Genomic DNA, 20,019 nt, shown 5'->3' on the forward strand with positions numbered 1-20,019 from the left:
TTATTGCTAAAAAAGAATTTTCTTCACCTCCAATCTAGTACATTTTATAAACTGGATATTTAATACATTTGAAACGTTCTTATTAAATAACAGGTTTACCAACAAGTATTTCAATTCTTAGGGTAAAGAGACCATCTGTTAAAATTCTGTTTTTTAAAATATAATGTTATGATAATAACCCCTGTCCAAAGGAGTTGTGCTGATGCAAGTAGCCCAACAACCAAAAACCTCCCAAAGCCTGGAAGGAGTTCCTGTCTTCATATTAAGGAGCATGGTTTCCTCTTAATCCCACATCAGCAGCTATTAACAATCAGAGCTAACTTCCTTCTCTGTCGTGCTATACATCTGACTTATTTAATATATGTAATGCAAGGCTGCCCTCACTGGAACATAAGCACCCTGCAGACAGACATGTCTGTATGCTATGGTCACTGTTCAGATCACACCCAACACCCAGGAGAGGGCTTGACACACCACACGTGTTAAAAGACACTCCCTCTGCTAGGGCTGCCTTCACAAAGCACCACGGACTGAGGGGCTTGAACAAGAATTTGTTTTCTTCCAGTTGGCAGGCCTGGTTTCCTGAGTCCTCTCTCCTCAGTTTGCAGATGGTCATCTTCTGTGTTCTCACGAGCTCAGTCCCCTGCGCCTGTCTGTGTCTTAATCTCCCCTTCCTGTAAGGACCCCAGTCTCGCCAGATTAGGGCCCACCCCTGAGACCACACTTCATCTTAATCCTCTGTGTAAAGGCCCTGTCTCCACAGGCAGTCACATGCAGAAGTGCACCAAGGCAAGGACTCCCAATGACTGCAGGAGGGACGGACACAGCCTACAACAGAGGAAAGGAAGTTACTACAACTCTCTTCTATGATCACTCTTCAATATCACTGATGAAGTTTCTGTTTCACAATATACAGAACATTTGCTCTAATGAACGATATAATACTCAAAGCAGTGGTATTTAAATCCTTGTCAAAGATATAAATAATCCACAATTCACACTGTCAGTTACCTGTCAACAGGGAGTCCTGTTCCACTCGTAGTTCACGAAAAAGAAGAATCAAGTCAACAGCAACGCCAATTGTACCCAAGTTCCTGCATAAGGTGTTCAAAAAAGACAAAGTCAGACACATTCCTGTTCTTAAACCTGCACTTTGAATGATGATCCCAAGAATGCAGAGACCACTGGCTAACAGTTCCTACGGTGGGCAGATTTATGGCCCTCCAAGGTACCCACATCTTCATCTCCTAAACCTGTCCATGTGTCACTTCACGTGGCAAAGGAGACTTCTGCAGTCGTGAGTAAATTAAGGACTTGAGACGAAAAGACTATCCCAGATTAACCACGTGGCCCCAGTATATCACACGGGTCTTATAAGAGTCAGAGAAGGTAGCCATGAGCCAAGAAATGCAGGAGCCTCTAGAAGCTCAAAAAGGCCAGGAAAAGACTCTCTTCTAGAGCCTCCAAAAGGGACTCAGCCATGCTGACCCACTGTAGACTTCTGAGCCCCACAACTGTGAGATAATAGATCTACGTTGTGTTAAACCACTAAGCTTTAGTAATTTGTCACAGTAGCAACAAGACACTGACTTGGGTAGCAAAAACAGGGTGCTGCTGTAACAGATAAAAAATACACGGAAGTGGTTTTGGACTTCTGTGACAAGCAGAGGCTGGAAGACTTTTGAGAAGCATGACACGAAAAGCCAAGACGCCTTGAACAAATCACTGGTAGAAATGTGGACACTGAAGGCACCGTTGGTGAGACCCCAGAAGGAAGTGAAGGACATGGGCATGGAAACTGGAAGAAAGGCAGTCCTTTTCCTGCCGTGGCAGAATCTTAGCAAAAGATGGAACTGGTATTTAGCTGAGCTGATTTTCAAGAGACATACTGACGGTGTGGCCTGATTCCCTCTTGCTGCACATGGTAAAAATGCAAAGAGAGATAAAGCAGACTAAGAGGGAGCCAGGTATAATTTGGGAAACTCTTGATCCATCCAGAATTGATGCTTTTGAACTGTGGTGTTGGAGAAGACTCTTGAGAGTCCCTTGGACTGCAAGGAGATCCAACCAGTCCATTCTAAAGGAGATCAGCCCTGGGTGTTCTTTGGAAGCAATGATGCTTAGCTCAAACTCCAGTACTTTGGCCACCTCATGCGAAGAGTTGACTTATTGGAAAAGACTCTGATGCTGGGAGGGATTGGGGGAAAGAGGAGAAGGGGATGATAGAGGATGAGATGGCTGGATGGCATCACCGACTCGATGGACATGAGTTTGGGTGAACTCCGGGAGTTGGTGATGGACAGGGAGGCCAGGCGTGCTGCTATTCATGGGGTCGCAAAGAGTTGGACACAACTGAGTGACTGAACTGAACTTGTCCATCCAGATAGCAAAAGATGCTGAAAACTAGAACGTTCACTGTTAGGAAAGTGTGCTCTGGAGAGAAAGCTGAGGGTGTGGCTGGACAACCTTTTGCTAATGACTTGGAAGAACTCCAAGGTGAGTGTTCCATCACCCAGAGAGCTCTTTAAGGAGATCAGGCATGTTCCGCATCCCCCTCGGTCATCTCAGCAGAAATCAGGAACAGAGATGGGTCATCTGAGAAAGCTCGACAGCACACTCTCTACTGCCCACTGGTGCATAAATCCCCATGACGTGCACTTGAGGCCCACAAGGTTTTTAAGAATGTCACACCAGTAGAAACCCTGCCGACGTGGATGAAATGCACAGAGAAAGAATGAAAGAAGACTGATAAAACTATTCGGGTGAAAATATGTGTTACCCTTACCCTTCAAGAAAAAGGAAAGATGACTCTGTGGGCAGAGCCTCAAGCCACAGAGGATTATTCCCAAGCCTCAAAACCTGAGTTTGCCCAAGTGGATTTTGAAATTGCTTGGGACCAATGACTCCTCTCTTCCCTCAATTTTCTCCTTTTTTAGAGGATAATGTCTAAAACTGCTACCCTATGCCTGTCCCTCCACTGTATTTTGGGAGCAGACAGCCTGCTGTCCAGTTCCACGAGCTCAAAGATAAAAAGGAATCCTGCCCCGGAGTGAATCACACCCAGAATCTCAACCGTATGTAATTCAGACGGTAAGACTTGGGACACTAATGAGACTTAGATAAGATTTTGCACTTGAGTTGGTGCTGTAACAGTTGAAGAATTTGAGGGATCTCAAGATGAGATGAAGGTATTTTGCACATAGTATGGACATGAATCTTTAGGGGCCAAAGGGTAGACTGTGCTAGGTGAAATAATGGTCACTGAAAAACGTCCACATACTAAACTTGAAACTTTAGTTTATGTTACCTCACATGGCAAAAGAGGTGTGCTATAATAAATATATATTTAATCTTTGTCCCCAGGTTTCTGGCACAGAGCTCCTGATATCCTTGAAGTCCCTGTGTGACAGGAAGGGCTCTCGTTAATCCTAACAAGCCCCCTCCTCAGTTTATGCTAATATATTAGATGACTATCACTGGGCCTGTAGACGGCTTCAGGAGGGAGCTGCTGCCACAGGAACCAACCATAAGATCAGATCAGACAGCTGACACTTTCAACCTCAACCTCCCATTTCAGAGGAAGGGAAGACAGCTGGAGACTGAGTTCAATTACCATTGGCCAATGATCCAATCAGTCGTGCCTATGTGACAGAACTGTCACGAATAATCCTAAACAATGAGTTTGGAAAGGTTTCAAATGGGCTGATGAACACACCAAAGTGTCCAGAAGACGGCAGGCCTAAAAAAGGCCTACAAGTTCTGTGCCCGCCCCGCCTGCGCATCCCTTCCATGTGACTGTCCCTTTACAGGACGCTTGCAACAGAATGTAAAGTGCTTCCCTGAGTCAGTCTACTGAATTATCAAACTTGAGGGGCACCCTGGGAAGCCCTGAGTTTGCAGTCGGCTGGGCAAAAATGTACCTGGGGACCCCGTTTGCACCTCACATCAAGTGGGACAGTCCTGTGAGATTGAGTCCCGAAGTTATGGGACCTGACACCACTGATGTGAGGTAGTTAGGGTCAGACTGGATTTGAATTGTTGGACTCCCAGCTGGTGTCAGAGAATAAGAACTGGTCAGAAAATACAAGAGACCTTTCTAGGTATGATTAACGATTTGAAGATGGGAAGATTATCTTGAATTACTAGGTGGGCCTCATGTAACTATAATGGTCCTTATCAGAGGGACACCAGGTGGTCAGAGTCGGAAAGACTGGAAGATGTTACAGTGTTGCTTTGAAGATGGGAAGACAGAGCCATGAAGTAAGGAAAGCAGGCAGACTCTAGAAGCTACTAACAGATAAGCAAGAGAATGGATTCTCTGCTAGAGACTCAGAAGGAGCCAGCTCTGCTGACACTTTAACTTTAGGTCGGAAAAATGGATTTTGGACTTCTGAACGCTAGAACTGTCAGATAATAAATTTCTGTTGGTTTAAGTTACTATATTTGCAGTAATTTGTTACAACAGCAAAAGAAACTCATATAGCTCCCTACATTCTTCACTTCTTCTCAACATGAATCAGAATTAGGCCAAGACGTTCACTGCTAAAGACAAGGGTCAGGGTGGGCGTGCAAAGGCTAGGACCCTCTCTCCCCTCCCCGAGCCCAGGTGGGCAGAGGGTCAGGGTGGGCGTGCAAAGGCTAGGACCCTCTCTCCCCTCCCCAAGCCCAGGTGGGCAGACAGCACTGCCCCTTTCCTCTATTCGAATACGGGGCCTTGGAAGAGAAGACACCGCTCCCCTCTCTGCCCTTGCCTTTACACATACAAACAGCAGTCGGGTGACTGGGCGCACTGCCTGCTTCTATCGGCCAGATTCGGGGAGGAGATAAATGCAACTTCATGACATGCGAATTCTATGAAACTCAAATTTCGAGGCTCACAAATGAGGTTTTACTGGAACACAGCATATGCGTTTGTTCACGTACAACGCATGGCTGCTTTCACACTACAATGGGAGAACCAAGCCATTCTGACAGAGACCACAGAGCCTGAACTATTCATCTGGCTCTCTGCAGTAACAGCACAGCAACCCCAGCAATAGGGGTCATATTTACAGGCAGGGCTAACTGCTTTTAACAGTCTTCTCTGAGTACTTCCTGAAATTTCATATGACTCAGATTGTTTGCTCTGCTGTATTAAATCCCGTGTTCCATTCAGCCTTGGCAAAAAATAATTCCTGTCCACACAAAGTGCAATTTTCAGACAAAGGATATACAAAGACCTAGCCCCTAAGAGCATCCTACTTTTTAATTAACTCTTTAATAACTTAAAACATCAGAAAAATACATTTTGCTTGAGATCTGAACCTTGACAGGCTTGGCAACATCAGCTTTAGCTGAGGTTGACTGGACTCTCTCTTGTACTTCTGACTAGAGGAAATGAATGGTTCTTCCAGGAGCTGACGCCCCAGATGGTTAGAATTTCCATCCAGGGCTCTCCTTCCCTCTCCTGTCACACTACAGGCCTCCACTTACAGGGAAGTGACAAAGTACACTCAGTTCTGGCCTGCTGCATCTGTCTATAGCCAGTTACACTTCCTCAGTGTTAACTATCCCCACCAAGGTTAGTACTGTGTCTATCCATTTACCTGCACAGGGTGCCATGTTCAATTCTGTGCTGAAGTTAAATCCTCGCCTTCCCCCCTGCCCTCTCCTTTGATCTAAAGAATCTCATTAATCATATCCAAGCCTCAGGTGTAAGACGGTCCAGGCAGTGAAGGGAATCCCTCTACTGGCTTCTGCACCAGCTTAACTTCACTCATCCTGGCAGTTGACAGCAAGGCCCCTGGGCTCTGTCTACACTCGAGTCCAAGAAATAAAGATGAGCATGCTCTATGGCTTCTGACTTCCCCTCAAGTAAAAACTTTTAATAAAAAGTAGATTCCATAAAACCAAAGAGGAAAGGTGCTCAGTTCTGGGAGCAGAGTGTAACCTGTAAAAGAACAAGAACAGCGCAGGGCAATTTTCTCGCTCATCTCTGTAATTACATTTTAGTTGTACACTGTAAGTTAAGTGGAAGTAAAGCTGGCAAGTTTACTGGATCTTAAGGAAAGCTGAGAAATTCACAATGTGAATTTCATCTCAGAAATTCACAATGAGCTCCCGGTTCAAAGTAAAGTCAAGAGCAACTAATTAAAACACGAAAACTAATTAAAATATTAACAACTAATAAGTGAAGTCTAGAACTGCATATGCCTTTAGGCAGGCAGAATCAAAGGATCAAAGATAAGTTCAAATCACTTTTATGTAGAAAACCAAATACCTCTAAACTTATAAACGCAAGTAAGAAACGGAAGCAACCTTAATGTTAAACGTGCTGTCCCTTTACATACTCATCTAAGAGTTTCCCACGGCAAGTCCTACAGAGAGCACTTGTCCCCGAGACGCGGAGAGAGTCTGAATAAAAACAGGCAGCTGTGATGCCAAAATCATTTCTACTGGACAAGCCAATACGGCAGAACCAGCACGCAGACACAAAGAAATACAATCAAAGCATGCATGCGTGCTAGGTAGCTTCAGTCATGACTGACTCTTTGTAATCCCATGGACTGTAGCCCACCAGGCTCCTCTGTCCATGGGATTCTCCAGGCAAGAATACTGGAGTGGAGTGCCAGGCCCTCCTCCAGGGGATCTTCCTGACCCAGGGATTGAACCCACATCTCTTGCATCTCTTGTATCTCCTGCATTGGCAGGCAGGCTCTTTACTACTGGTGCCAGCTGGGAAGCCCATATAATCAGAGGCATGAAGGTAACTAGAAAGAACAGTACCTGATTGAATTCTGGTTCACAGAACACTCGATACAGGCATTCCGGAGACACCGGAAGCATTCCGTTATCAGCTGCAGACTGGAAGCCAGATGCTCCACTTGAGATGGATCTCTGCAGGCCAGCTCAACAGCATGAGAAGATTTCTTTAAGATATCCAGGACTCTCTGGAAGATAGTTCTGGGTGCTGTATCTCTGAAAAATGATACAATTGTTGCACATCAGTTAAAAAAAAAAAAAGACTAATTTCCAAACGTCATTTTCAGAACAGTGCGTGTATCGATAACTTAATTTTGTGGGGAGGTAGGTCAGGCCTATCTGCTTCAGCTCCTTGATTTATGACACAACCGTTCCCTGTATTATCTCACTGAAGCTTCGTGTTCACCTCATGAAGCTAACACTGTCCTAGCCATTTTAAAGATAACTGAACAGAGCAAGGAGTCTGAGTAACCTGCCCTGGTCACTAAGCTCACAACCCTTGGAGCCACAATCCCCACTGAAGCGGACTTCCATCCCCACGACAGCCCACATCCCATTTACAGTGACTGTGTACGGTCAGCTCTGTCGGTTTTGAGACTGCACCCAAGTACTGCATTTCACATTCTTTTGTTGAGTATGAGGGTTACAGATTTGCTCTCAAAACAGAAGCTCTGCATCTCCTGTTCTGGACAGAGGGTATAACCATGTCCTCTGTCAACCAGTATCTGTACCTAAAGTAAAATTATGAGAAAGAAAACTCATGAAGGATTGCCTGAGGGGCAAGACACTATCCATTCTCAGATACAGCAAGCCAGCAGCAGGTCTCTGAGCTTACGCATGTGCAACCACACAGATGGGGGCTTGGGGAGTGGGAAGGAGGGAAGGAGACGGAAGCAGAGGGAGAGAGAGAGAGAGTTGAGAGAAAGCCAGGGTGAGTGCCCTTCCCGGGAGAGCGGTTCCCTCCCGCGCAGCCCGCACCTCGGTTCCCACACGCTGCTCACGCTCCCACATGCTGCTCCTGGCTAGCATCTCCAAGTTATGAAGAGAAGAATTTTTGTGTGCAACACGGAACCTAAATGCCAGCCAATTTCCTCATTCCATGAATCCCCAAGAGAAACAAGAATCTGCTTTAACAGTAGAAGACAGATTGCTGTTAGACAATTGAAGAGATGCTCACAGCTCAGCTCTGACCACGTGGGGTTTCTCTCTGCACTCTCACTGTGGAGTGAAGGGGAACACTTCACCCCTGGATGAAGCCAGACCACCGGAGGTGGGGGGAGCCAGGGGTGAAGTGCATTCCCACAGAACCACCGCACGGAAGCGCCCCAAGCCACTGAGACACCCGCTCTGGGAGCTGCAGGACCATATAAATACTTGTGCTCCAAGTGTCATCTTTGCACCTTAAGGATGGACAGAATAAATCACATTATTCATCATGTCCTCTTCCCTGTCTTTGCCTTTAAGAAGCAAGGAGTCAAAGCCACCACCCATATTTAACACTACAAACCCCTCAGCATGACTTCTGAGTGCTAACCCTCTTTTTCCTATCTGGCTTTTCCTTCCCCTCCAACTTCCTCCCTTACCTTTTATCTAGCTGTATTTATTTATTTTGGCTTGGTAACTTGATTATATTACAGATATCAAATCATATTACATTTCCCCCAATTTGTATACTGTTAGACTACACAAAATTTATACACAAAAATTATAGTTCAAGTTTAGCAAATCTCTTTAGAGTTACTCAGTGTCTGAAGTTGTGGAGTAAGTACCCTGAGTGGCAAGCGGGGCCAGGTGTGGGCTGTGGAAAGCAAGAAGCTTAAGGCCTATCATTTCTGCTCCAGCCTACGGCTAGCAGAGGCTTGGGGAAAGGGGACACACCCACCTATTTTAAAAGATGAGCTAGATTTTCATGTTAAATCTGATTTCTAAACGTTGGCACCTATTTCAATAATGTAAAAAACACGAAAAAAAACAAGCACGGTTCCCACTTCTTGATCTGTGCTCCAAACCAAGGAGAGCTTCCATGGAGTGTCAGTCGGTTATTTCTGATGAGCTACAAAGTATTTTTTTTTAAAAGCACTTCAAATTTTGTTTCAGAGACAGAGTATAAATTAATCAACTAAACTTGGAAATCCCCCAGGAAATAACTTGCCCCCTTCTCCCTGCCATCAGCCCTCTCTAAACAAGGACCATGAAGCTTCAACTCAGGTCTCAGTGACTGAGTAACCAACTAAAAAGGTCAAAGTTCAGAGCCGTAGCTTAGTCCAGCCTCAGAAACCATATAAAACAATGAAGTATGTAAGCCACTTTCAGAGACAATAACATTCACTAACTCCATCAAGACAGCTCTAAAGAGCACTGCTGAGGGGCAGGAAATTCCCCATTCTACCCATCTTGACTACTCCAGGTGGGACTAACAATAAAATCGACAGAGTAACAAGAGAAACAGAAGTTTTAATTTGTGTGCATGGAGGTCTCCTAGAAACAGGACCAAGAAAGTGGGCCAGAGCAGGCAGCTTCTATACTTTTTAGACAAGACAAGGATACATTTGTGAGGAATTGAGAGAACAAAGAAGCAGGCTTGCGTGCTTAGTTAGTGAAGAACCTAACCAGAGCCTGCACTCGGTGGTAAATTCCAGAAGATACCGGGTTTGCTCACACAGGCTTGGGGCCCTGAATCCGCCTCTGGGGACAGCGGCCTTCTGCCTCGGGGGTCAGGGAGGGTGCCTCTCACATGGAGATTTACTGCCTGCTTTCAGACACAGACAAGGGGGATCAGAGGGTCCCTCCTGCATCAGCTCTTTCTTGAGTAATTTTAATTCAAAAAACTCAACATGCCATTAAGGCTTATTTGGGGAGGCGTGCTCTGGGCTCCAACAGTACTAAATATAGAGCAGGCCCTATTAATACACAAAGAAAATACCCAAGGGTTTAAAGTATTCTGAAGATGCCAAGAGTGATCAAGATCAACAAAGAATATGCCTAATTACTTCTATCTACTCCATCTGCATAAAGTTTCGAAGACATTTATTACTGAATCATCCAATCAAATAGAAGTAGAGCTCCACAACTTCAATAATCTGCTACAATAAAGCCTTTTTTCCTACTATGATGACTAAGAAGCGAGAAAGAAGCCAGTGTGGTTTCTTTCAGCCAGTCCTTCGCAAGCTCTCACATAGGCACCACCTCCCTACTGTGAATGGCACTCTTTTTAACATCTATTTTACTCAAAACTGCTATCAAGCACAACAAAAGCTTTGAAATCAAACTATAATGCAAGGAGATCAAACCAGTCAATCCTACAGAAAATCAAGCTGAATATTCATTGAAGGACTGATGCTGGAGCTCCAATACTTTGGCCACCTGATGCAAAGAGCCAACTTACTGGAAAAAAAGACCTTGATGCTGGGAAAGATTGAGGGAAGGAGAAGGGGGAGACAGAGGATGAGATGGTTGGATGGCATCACCGACTCAATGGACAAGAGTTTGAGCAAACTCTGAGAGATAGTGAAAAACAGGGAAGCCTGGCATGCTGCAGTCCATGGGGTCGCAGAGTCGGACACAACTCAGCAACTGAGCAACAACAAATCGCAGACTACACTAAACAAAAGCACTGTTCTTAGGAAAACTGCCTAACTGACAGTCCAAGCACAGCACCCTCAGTAGGTCCAGGAACTGCCCCGAATAAACAATTTCCAACGCCACACACTTTTTGTGTGTCATACACATGCCTCTATTACACTTTCAGCCAGAAGAAAAATGTTTAACTGAACTAAAGTCAATCAAAAGACTCCTGACACACAAGTAACTATTAATAGCTCCTCAAGAGTAATCTTAGCAGCTTCTATTCCACACACAAAAGTTTACATTTTTGATACAGAGAGAAAATCAATGGGGACTGTGATCACGTGGACTCCTGAGGGCAGCAGCACTGGCCCTCCTCTGGGTTTATTCACGTGCACCCTCCACCAGAATCCCTCCTCATGCCACCCCCCACCCCAGCCTCTGCCTGGAAGAACAAACCCGGGGCTCCTGGTGGAACTCTGCTCAGAGTACAACACGCTCCCCTGGAATTCAGTCCACAGCATGGAATAACACTTCTCCACATCGGATTACATTCACTGATCCGGTCCACCACCCCAGCTGGACTACAGACCCCAGAAAAAGAGAAGACCTTATTTTTTCGTACCTCTAGGGCCCAGACCTGCACTAACTAATTTGCATTTGTTCAAATTTAAAACAGAGACGAGACTAGTCACATCTTCAGGGCAGCATCTCACTGCTTCACAGGCTCGCCAAGGAGCCCAAACGCCTACTGAGCCTGTGCTCTGAGCCCGCAGTCAGGCGCCGGGCCTGTCGGGACCAGGGCTATCAGTGTACTTTGCAGCAGCAACCAGAACCAGGTAAACACCCAGGAACCAGCTCAACTCATCCATTAAGAAATCCACAGCCCGGACCCCAAATCTGGAAAAACAGGGTCATATTTTAAGATGCAGACATCTTATAATTGGTATTTAAGAAACATCTAATTTCTTCTTCCCTACTAAATGATACAGTGGGTAAGCATAAAGGGGGAGGGAAAGGAGAGCCGTTGTAACCCGATTAACTACATTTTACATTTCCTGAAAGCAGACACTATTTCTTAGATGTCTGCATCCCTCTATTAAGGGTGAAAGAGGGAGAAAAAACCCTTTTCCTACAGAGACATATAATAAACAGCTACAGATCTTACTCACCACATTTTAATACACAACTTTCATCAGATGAGGACAAAGAAAGCTCTCCGTTAATAGTAACCAGGAGGAAAACATTTGACTCTCTCTACCTTCTCCATGCCTTGAATGGAGGCTATTTGGCAGCACAGATACAAAGTGCTCCTAACATACTCTGTCTGCAAATTCCATATTTACTGTCAAGACAGCATAGCTAAGTATGTGTAATGATTAACAAAAGTGAAATATCTAGTGAAAATCAGTCAGTCGTTTGTATGTTACAAATGTTATTTATAATAAAAATTGCTGTCATTTCTGCTTCAACCAAACTAACACAAAATATTCGCAAAGACTTTAAAAAGCTTAGCTACTTCATTCACAGAAAGCCGAAAGTGCTTAGAAGGACAATTAAAATCCAACCAATGGACATTCCTTTTAGACAGGAATGCATACCCTGAAGACAACTTAGAAATGAAATGTTACTTTACAGAACAGAAACAGCCTCTGATTTATACAAACGGTAGGATTTCATTTCCTTCAAGTCTGAACAGATCTGTAGGTTTAATCTTGGCAAGTCCCATTTGAGTAAAATTAAAGAAAACTACCGGTGATTATGTGTAGCAGGCTAGAGCGGCCTAACATACTATCTGTACACACACCTTACAGTTAATTCATCAGGGGAACCTCCTACTGAAAAGGAAACTAACTGCTTGTCACTGTAACACTACAACTAAGAATCTCATCCTTGTTAAAAGATCTCTTCTAATACCTGAGATTTCATTAAAAATTGGCACACATGCTTTAGAGTAGTTTAACCACTGTCACTGAGGAAAACTATCAGAACACACACAAGTTCAGAGATTAAAATAACAACCACTGGTTGTCATTTAAAACCATAAACCTCTTACAGATCTGACTGCATTAGGAAGAACCAAAACAGAAAATAAAAACATCCCTAGCTCCTATCAGAACGTCTGCACCGAAGTCTGAAACTCATTTTGGGGACCTCCAACTTCTCCTGTACACGCTGTCTTCCCCTCTTCTGTCACGAGGACTCTCAAGCTGTTCCTGAGACAGAGCTTCGGGGCTGGCAAACTTTTCCTGAAAAGGGCCACAGAGTAACTAGTTCAGGCCGTGAGGATCTGTTAGCTCTGTCCCAGCTGCTCCGCTGCTGCAGGGTTAGGGCAGTCAGAGACAGCACCCACACACACACATACAGCTGTGTTCTAGTGAACCTCTTCCCGTGGACACTGGGATTTAAAGCTCACATCATCTTCATGTATCATGGAATTCTATTCATTTTCCGCTACCATTAAAAATGTAAAAATTAGTCTTAACTCAAAAACTATTAACCAAAAAAAACCCAGTGGTGGGTCAGTTTTGGCCCACAGATCGAAATTTGGCTCTGACCCCAGCGCTGAAGGGTTTCAAATAAATGTCCTCTCCTCATCCCCCCAAAAACTCCCGTCTCCTTCTACTCCAATGTCCTCACCATACTCAAAATGCATCTCTCCTCAGAACACAGACTCTCAAGTGCATTATGCCAAGGAAAGCAAGCAGAGAGAAGGTGGATGCACGGAAGTAGGGCGTCCAGGAAAGAACTGTGCGCACAGAGGAACCTGGCAGATGGCAGGGCTGGCACTAGAGGCCCAGGGAGAAGGCCAGGCTGTTCCAGAAGAGGCGCTGGAGCAACTACCAGTCATATGGGGAAAAACCAGGACCGGAGCCTTAAGCAAAAAGGAACTCCATGTGGATTTAAGAATGTATGTTAGACACAGGCTCTGCAGGCCACTGAAAGGACCACCTGCCTGATGAGAAGCCAGGGAGGGTTCTGAGCAGAGGAATGACGTCACCTGCTTTCACTTTTAAAGGATCCCTCTGCTATTCCATAAAGAACTGATCACAGCAAAAGAAAGAAAAGATACATGGAGATCAGTTAGGACACTCTTCCACCACGAGGTTGGGAGAGGAGGGGCCAGCGGTAGACTCTGAACATATTCTGAAGGTGGAGTCAATGAGATTTGATGAGAAATTATTATGAGGGGTATCTGAGAAAGCAGAGTTGAGGATGGTGCCAAACTCTGACCCAACTCTGGCCTGAGCAATAAATGAACGGACTATCTCCTGTTGACTGAACTGGAGAAGACGGCTGTGAAGATACTGGGGGAGGGGGAATATCAGGAGTTCAGTCTGAGATTTGCTACATCTGACATGCCTATTAGAAATACAAGCAGAAATATGGAGTAAGCAGATGAACATACGTGTCTGAACATCAGGAGCAAAGTCCAGCTAAAGAAAGTGTTAGAGCTATCACCAACTCTAACAAAACCCCAAGACTGAAGGCAACCACCATGACAGCACAGGTAGGTGAGGAGAATTCTGAGGGACTGAGTGCGGGACCTCAGGAAGAACAGCCAATAAGACAGAAGCAGCAGAAGGGGTGGGGTTCTGGAAGCCAAATGAAGACGGTGTTCCAGGGAGAAAGAAGTGATGAGCAACATCAAGCAGCAGAGAAGATGGGATTTCAGGTGAAGACCAAGGGGCCTGGCAATGTGGAATGGGTTCAAGAGAGAGGAAAGGGAAACTGTAGTAGATGAACATAAAAAACCCTTAGAGAAGTTTATATAAGTGGGAGAAAAAAATGAGGGAAATGGGGGAGAGATTCTTCTTAGGATGGGAAAAATCATAGCAGATTTATCAACTGATGAGAATAATCCAACAGAAAGGGTGAAACGGATGATTTAAGAAAGAGGGGAAGGGAAGAGAATTGTTGGAGCAACGTATGCAAAAGAGAGGAATATGTGCAGACCTCAGGGGGGCTGGCATTTGGAGAAGGGCAGTACCCACAGTACCCGAGGGAAGGCGAGCTATGGGGACAGACTGAGGCAGCGGTGCGGAGAGGAAAGCGGGAATTCCTGGAAACGCACGAAGCTCAGAATGAGCAGGAGAACCAGTGGAGGCTGAGGGAGCGCAAACGGGCCGGGCGATGGAGGACTGCCAGGGAGCACGGAATCCCTACACAAGGTCAGTGATCGTCAGTTTACAGACAGCCCGATCAGTGTGCTGTTACGTTCTTCTCCATCCTCGTTCACTTATTTGTGTGCAAGTGGAAAAGCAGCAGCCAGCTGGATTTAACTAGAGCTAGAGTTTTACCAGCAAAGTGTAACAAAGGAGAAGAGGCAAGGGAACTGAGAATAAATACAAGGAAATGCTTTATCACTGATCCATAGGTCTAACCTGGATTTAAGGGATACGTGACTATAAGGGACAGAGGGACTAAAAGGGACAGAGAATAGGAAGAAGTAAGATCAACAGACTGCGTGTCCAGCGGGGAGTGTAAGACTTAGTAAAGTAGGGGACCCAGAGACAGACAAGACAGAACAGGCAGGCAGAGTGGGACTCTTGGAATCCCGACTGCGGAGGGCATGCAGCCACGGTTAATCACAAGGCCTAGGTAGCACACAGCAACGTCTGGTTAGATGGGGGAAGCAGGGGAGGGGAGAGGTGGTCAAAGTCAAGAAATAAAAGGTCAGGGTAATGAAACGATCATCTCAGTTCAGTTCAGTTCAGTCACTCAGTCATGTCCGACTCTTTGCAACCCCATGAATTGCAGCACACCAGGCCTCCCTGTCCATCACAAACTCCTGGAGTTCACTCAGACTCAAGTCCATCGACTCAGTGATGCCATCCAGCCATCTCATCCTCTGGCGTCCCCTTCTCCTCCTGCCCCCAATCCCTCCCAGCATCAGAGTCTTTCCCAATGAGTCAGCTCTTCGCATGAGGTGGCCAAAGTACTGGAGTTTCAGCTTCAGCATCATTCCCTCCAAAGAACACCCAGGGCTGATCTCCTTCAGAATGGACTGGTTGGATCTCCCTGCAGTCCAAGGGACTCTCAAGAGTCTTCTCCAACACCACAGTTCACAAGCATCAATTCTTCAGCGCTCAGCCTTCTTCACAGTCCAACTCTCACATCCATACATGACCACAGGAAAAACCATAGCCTTGACTAGACGGACTTTTGTTGGCAAAGTAATGTCTCTGCTTTTGAATATGAAACGATCATCTCAGTAAACACTAAAATAACCAAGGCTTGAGACGGGAGAAGTAACGCAGAGTTAACAGTGACCCAAAGTCAGATTCTTCAAGGAATGACAGAGTGACCACCCGAACTTTTAACAGAAAGAGATTATTTATGAGCTATACATACTCTGATGGCATGATACGGAAAGTTGCAGGGATCATGGAGGGAAAAGTTCTGAAAGCAGCAATGACAGCTACCTTCACACCTACGCATCCTCAAGCTAAGCAACACAGAGGATATAGGAGAAAACAGCCCACTTGGAGGACTTTCTGGGAAAGGTTTGTCTTTAGAAGTGAGCCATATTTCACCTAGATCAAGAAGATGACAGGAATGTCCAGAGAGGTTGAAGACACAAGGAATTTTGACATGGTGGTGGTTTAGTCACTAAGTCGTGTCCGACTCTTGCGACCCCATGGACTGTAGCCCGCCAGGCTCCTCCGTCCATGGGATTCTCCAGGCAAGAATATTGGAATGGGTTGCCATTTCCTATTCCAGGGGATCTTCCTGACCCAGGGATTGAACCCAGGTTTCCTGCACTGCATACAATCTCCTACATTGCAGGCAGATTCTTTACTGACTGAGCCACCAGGAAAGCCCCCTGCACGTGGGAAGGGTTTTAAAAGTTGAGTCCAAAAGGATCTATACAAAGCCTTAAGGGAACCAGTGAGTAAGAGAAAACCTAGTTTCCCATATTAATTAAAAAATTAGCTTGTAAATGTCTAGCAAAATCCCTGCTGAGATTTTACTCTGAATGGCACCGAAACCACAGGCCACCCTGGGGAGAAGTGATGTCTCTGTGTTACTGTGTTTTCTTATCATATCACGGCATAACCATATAATCTCTTTTGATAGTTTTATAATATTCTCAGCGAGGATGACAGCCACTTGTACTGAAACGTGCTTATGCCATGCCCACCCAGCACCTTGCTAAGCACTACATACACACACTCCTCCATGGCCATCATAAGTGGATCCCTCACTTACAAACTGTCCTTGTTACCAAATGCAAGTCTGTGTTCCCAATGCACAGAGAGGCCAGGAAATACCAAAATTCTAAGAGTTTGGAGCACAGAGAGGTTTACTGAGGGCAACGCAAGATGTGTGGCTCACGCCTTAACAACCCCAAGTTTTCCGCAAAGCCCTTTTCTAGGAAAGGTGAAGGAGGGGCACGGGCAGTTGTTGCAAGCTTCTTGGTGTCAGGTCACAGTCAGTAGCGATGCTCCTGTATATCTACCAAACGAACGCTATTCTCTGTTCTGACAAGAAAAGGCAAGGTCCCAAGACACAACTTTCATCCTCCGAAGTCCTGATCCTGGCTAAGAGAAGGCACCCCAGTGGGCCCCAGTGGAACCAGGACCACTCAGTTGCTCACTGACAGTTGGTTGCTGTGGGAGGGACTCACTGCGGCACCGACCAATGGCCGAGAGGGAACCAGGATCACTAACTGTCGCTCACTGACAACTGGTTGCTTAGGGGCGGACCCACCCCAGCACGGACCAATAGTAACGGTTCCTGGTAAGGGGGTGCGGGTTAACTGTGCACAGCAGCAGCCCCTGCTAAGGTCTGCGCTCCGCCACGCTCCACTACACTCTTAGCTCTACTGTAACTGCTCTCGGCTTGTGGCCATCAGAGGTTGACTCAGCCTGCAGTGGGCCCCAGGGCTCCTCTGCCTTTGAATGAGTATCTTTGGCCACAGTCCAGTGGCCACCCCCTCTGGTCCAGGGACCACTACAAAAGACTGGGAGGATGAAGAGAGCTGAGAAACTCTCCTCTGAGGGCACAGTGGGTCACCATTCTAACCTTATTTATTTTGATTTGCTGGCTCAAACTTCTTCCTGTCTGCTTTGTCCGTTTAGGATAATTGGATGCGCAGGGTGGCTCACACTGACCACATCTGTATTTTGAAGCTGAGTCAGAACACCTTACCGAGTGGCTCTGTGTGGCAGTCCAGCTCATGGCACAGGTAAAAATAAAGGGACCTGTCACCACACGCTACACAGTTCTGTTTATAGTGCTGCATAATTGACATCCTCTCTCAGCACAGCTGATTCTGAGTCATGGTTGAGTCAAGACAGCATGTGGCCCCTTCACTAAGCTGACAACTCATGGGGGTCTGAAGGGGGCCTGTTTTGTGTTGTGGGTTTTGTTTTGTCTTATTTGGCTGTTGTCTTTGGTGCAGCCAAAGACTTGCTGGCCAGAGGCTCAGTTGTGTTCGGGGAGAACCTATGTGAGCCTGTGTACATATAGATGACCGGTTTATTCCGAGTTCTACATTATGCCGGCCTCTCAAGCACTCAGCAGTCCCTTTCCCTATGAATGTTAGTCTACGTCTTGATGCAAGCAATGAAGGACACCAAAACACTTCTGACCTCTTGAAATCACGATCCTCTGTCATATCTCACAATGTTTTATACCTCTCTTACCAGAGTCCTTCCTGTATGCTGACTCCAGGAAATTAACTATTTAAGGAAGTAATAAAAACACAACCAAGGGTTCATTCTGTGCTAGGGACTAAAGGCGGTCCTGAGGACACAGAGGTAAGTAAGAAGCCTGCCCTCAGGTTTGGGCTGATTCTAGCAGACAGGCAGGTGAGTAAGTGACCACAATACTCTACTGCAGTTTTTCGCAAGAGGTAAGAGGAATATGAGGCAAAAGCACCCAGGTCAGAAGGCAGAAAGTCTAAGGTCATCTGCAACCCAACTGTGGCACAACGGAGACCAAAAGCCCCCCTCCAGCCTGTGGTGATCAGAGCCACTATGGGAAAGGCAGTGTCGGGACAGGGTGACCTGCATCTGAAGCGAGCCCTAACCCTAACCCTAACCCTCAGAGCAGCCTTGGGCTTCCCAGGTGGCTCAGTGGTAAGAATCTGCCTGCCAGTAGAGGAGGTGAAGGGGACACCGGTTCAGTCCCTGGGTCAGGAAGATCTCCTGGATGAAGGAAACGGCAACCCTCTACCGTCCGCTTGCCTGAAGAATCCCATGGACAGAGGAGCCTGGTGGGTTGCAGTCCATGAGGTTGCAAAGAGTTGGACATGACTTACCACACACACAAGCAGTGCAGCCCTATGTGTGGGTCACATGCAAAGCTGTGCACCTCCAATGTTAAGAGGGAGCCACAGAACTTCATAGACAGAACCCGGTCCACGATGTGGCCAGCATGGTGACCAGTTGTACGAGCTCCCAGTATCACTAGGATACAAATAACCAATAGAAGGAAGGCCTGACCTTAGGCTGGGGTCACTGGGGAAGAAGGCAGAGCAAAGGGCAACATGATTATACAGAGAGCAATGAGCCCAGAAAGGCAGAAAAGGCAACAAATCTCTCAAGGTGAACCAGCAAACTAAAAGTTCACAGACAAAGTCTAGCCCTAGGGAAAACCGGCCTTTCCTCAGCGCTCTCTGTGACAACCCTTCAGAGTGTGTGCTTCCCAACCTTGCAACTCTAGACTGTGCTGGGCCAAGCCCGAGTCCAGGACACAGCACTCCAGCAGGGAGCACAGAAAGGGATCAGGGTGCCTCAGACTAGACCCACAGAACAAGCACTTAGAGATTCTCCAGCTGGTGAACCAGCAGGCAAAGACTTGACGACACAGGAGGAGTAACCCCCCTTGTTAGCATGAAGAGCCAGGGTTGCAACAACATGCGGGGGGCAGGGAGGAGTGGGTCTGGAACTCAGGGTTCGACGGGCTGTCTCCTGGCACTTCTGTGTCTAGGGATAACAGTAAATAGGCAGCGGCAGCAACCACAGGCGGACTAGAGCAAGGCCACCGAGGGCTCAGCCCCCTCGGCATCAGGGCCCGGCGACAATGATGGAGAGTCGGGGGAGTCCAGACGGGAATCTGGGGCCAGCAAATAACTGTCCACTAAAGGCCTCAGGACAAGCTGCGCCAGGGGGACGGGATTTACTGCTCTGACATGCCTGTGAGGTCTCTTCTTTAAGATTCCCAACAGCGATGGCCTCCAAGAGTCCGTGACTGAGTGGACAGTGTCAGGCAAGAAGAGGCCTCAGGAGAAGAGCAGACTATAGCAAACGCTTATGGTGTCCCTCATCACACACCCTTGGCCCATCTAGTTAATGACCCCAAGGGCAATTCCCACGACCTCCGTGCTCAGACAATTCAGAGGTGCATCCCCCAGGGATACCCAGTTGGGTTGAGCCCCAGCTGCCTCCAACAGCTGCCACTGAATATGGCATCCTTATGTCAGCTCTCTCTCCTTCCACACGAAGCTTCCCCTCTCCCATACTTCTGATTGCTGGGGCTTGCCTATCGTTAAATTACTTCACCCAAGTTCCTACCTCAAATTCTGCTTTGGAGAAAAAAACCCAATGGCTCAGGTATACAAGGAGGCGTTTATAAAGATGGTCTCTACAGTGCTGTTGGAGTTACCAAACATTAAAGACAAATCCAAATGCCCAACAGTAAGAAAAGGTAGATAAATGATGATGTAATCTTATGACCATACACTCTACAACAGTTGAAGTTAAT

General features: G+C 46.4%; 1 protein-coding gene across 1 annotated transcript in view; it reads right to left on the bottom strand.

The window, feature by feature from the left end:
• ATXN10 (ataxin 10) overlaps positions 1 to 20,019 on the bottom strand; it is a 138,144-nt gene that overhangs the window by 105,496 nt on the left and 12,629 nt on the right. Inside the window, exons 2-3 of the mRNA XM_070371444.1 lie at positions 6,766 to 6,957; positions 1,012 to 1,094 (exon numbers count right to left, since the gene is read on the bottom strand). Of these exons, the coding sequence (XP_070227545.1) occupies positions 1,012 to 1,094; positions 6,766 to 6,957 (275 nt within the window). The remainder of the gene's footprint in view (positions 1 to 1,011; positions 1,095 to 6,765; positions 6,958 to 20,019) is intronic.

This window comes from Bos mutus, chromosome 5 (assembly GCF_027580195.1).
Source record: "Bos mutus isolate GX-2022 chromosome 5, NWIPB_WYAK_1.1, whole genome shotgun sequence".
NCBI classification, from domain to species: Eukaryota; Metazoa; Chordata; class Mammalia; order Artiodactyla; family Bovidae; genus Bos; species Bos mutus.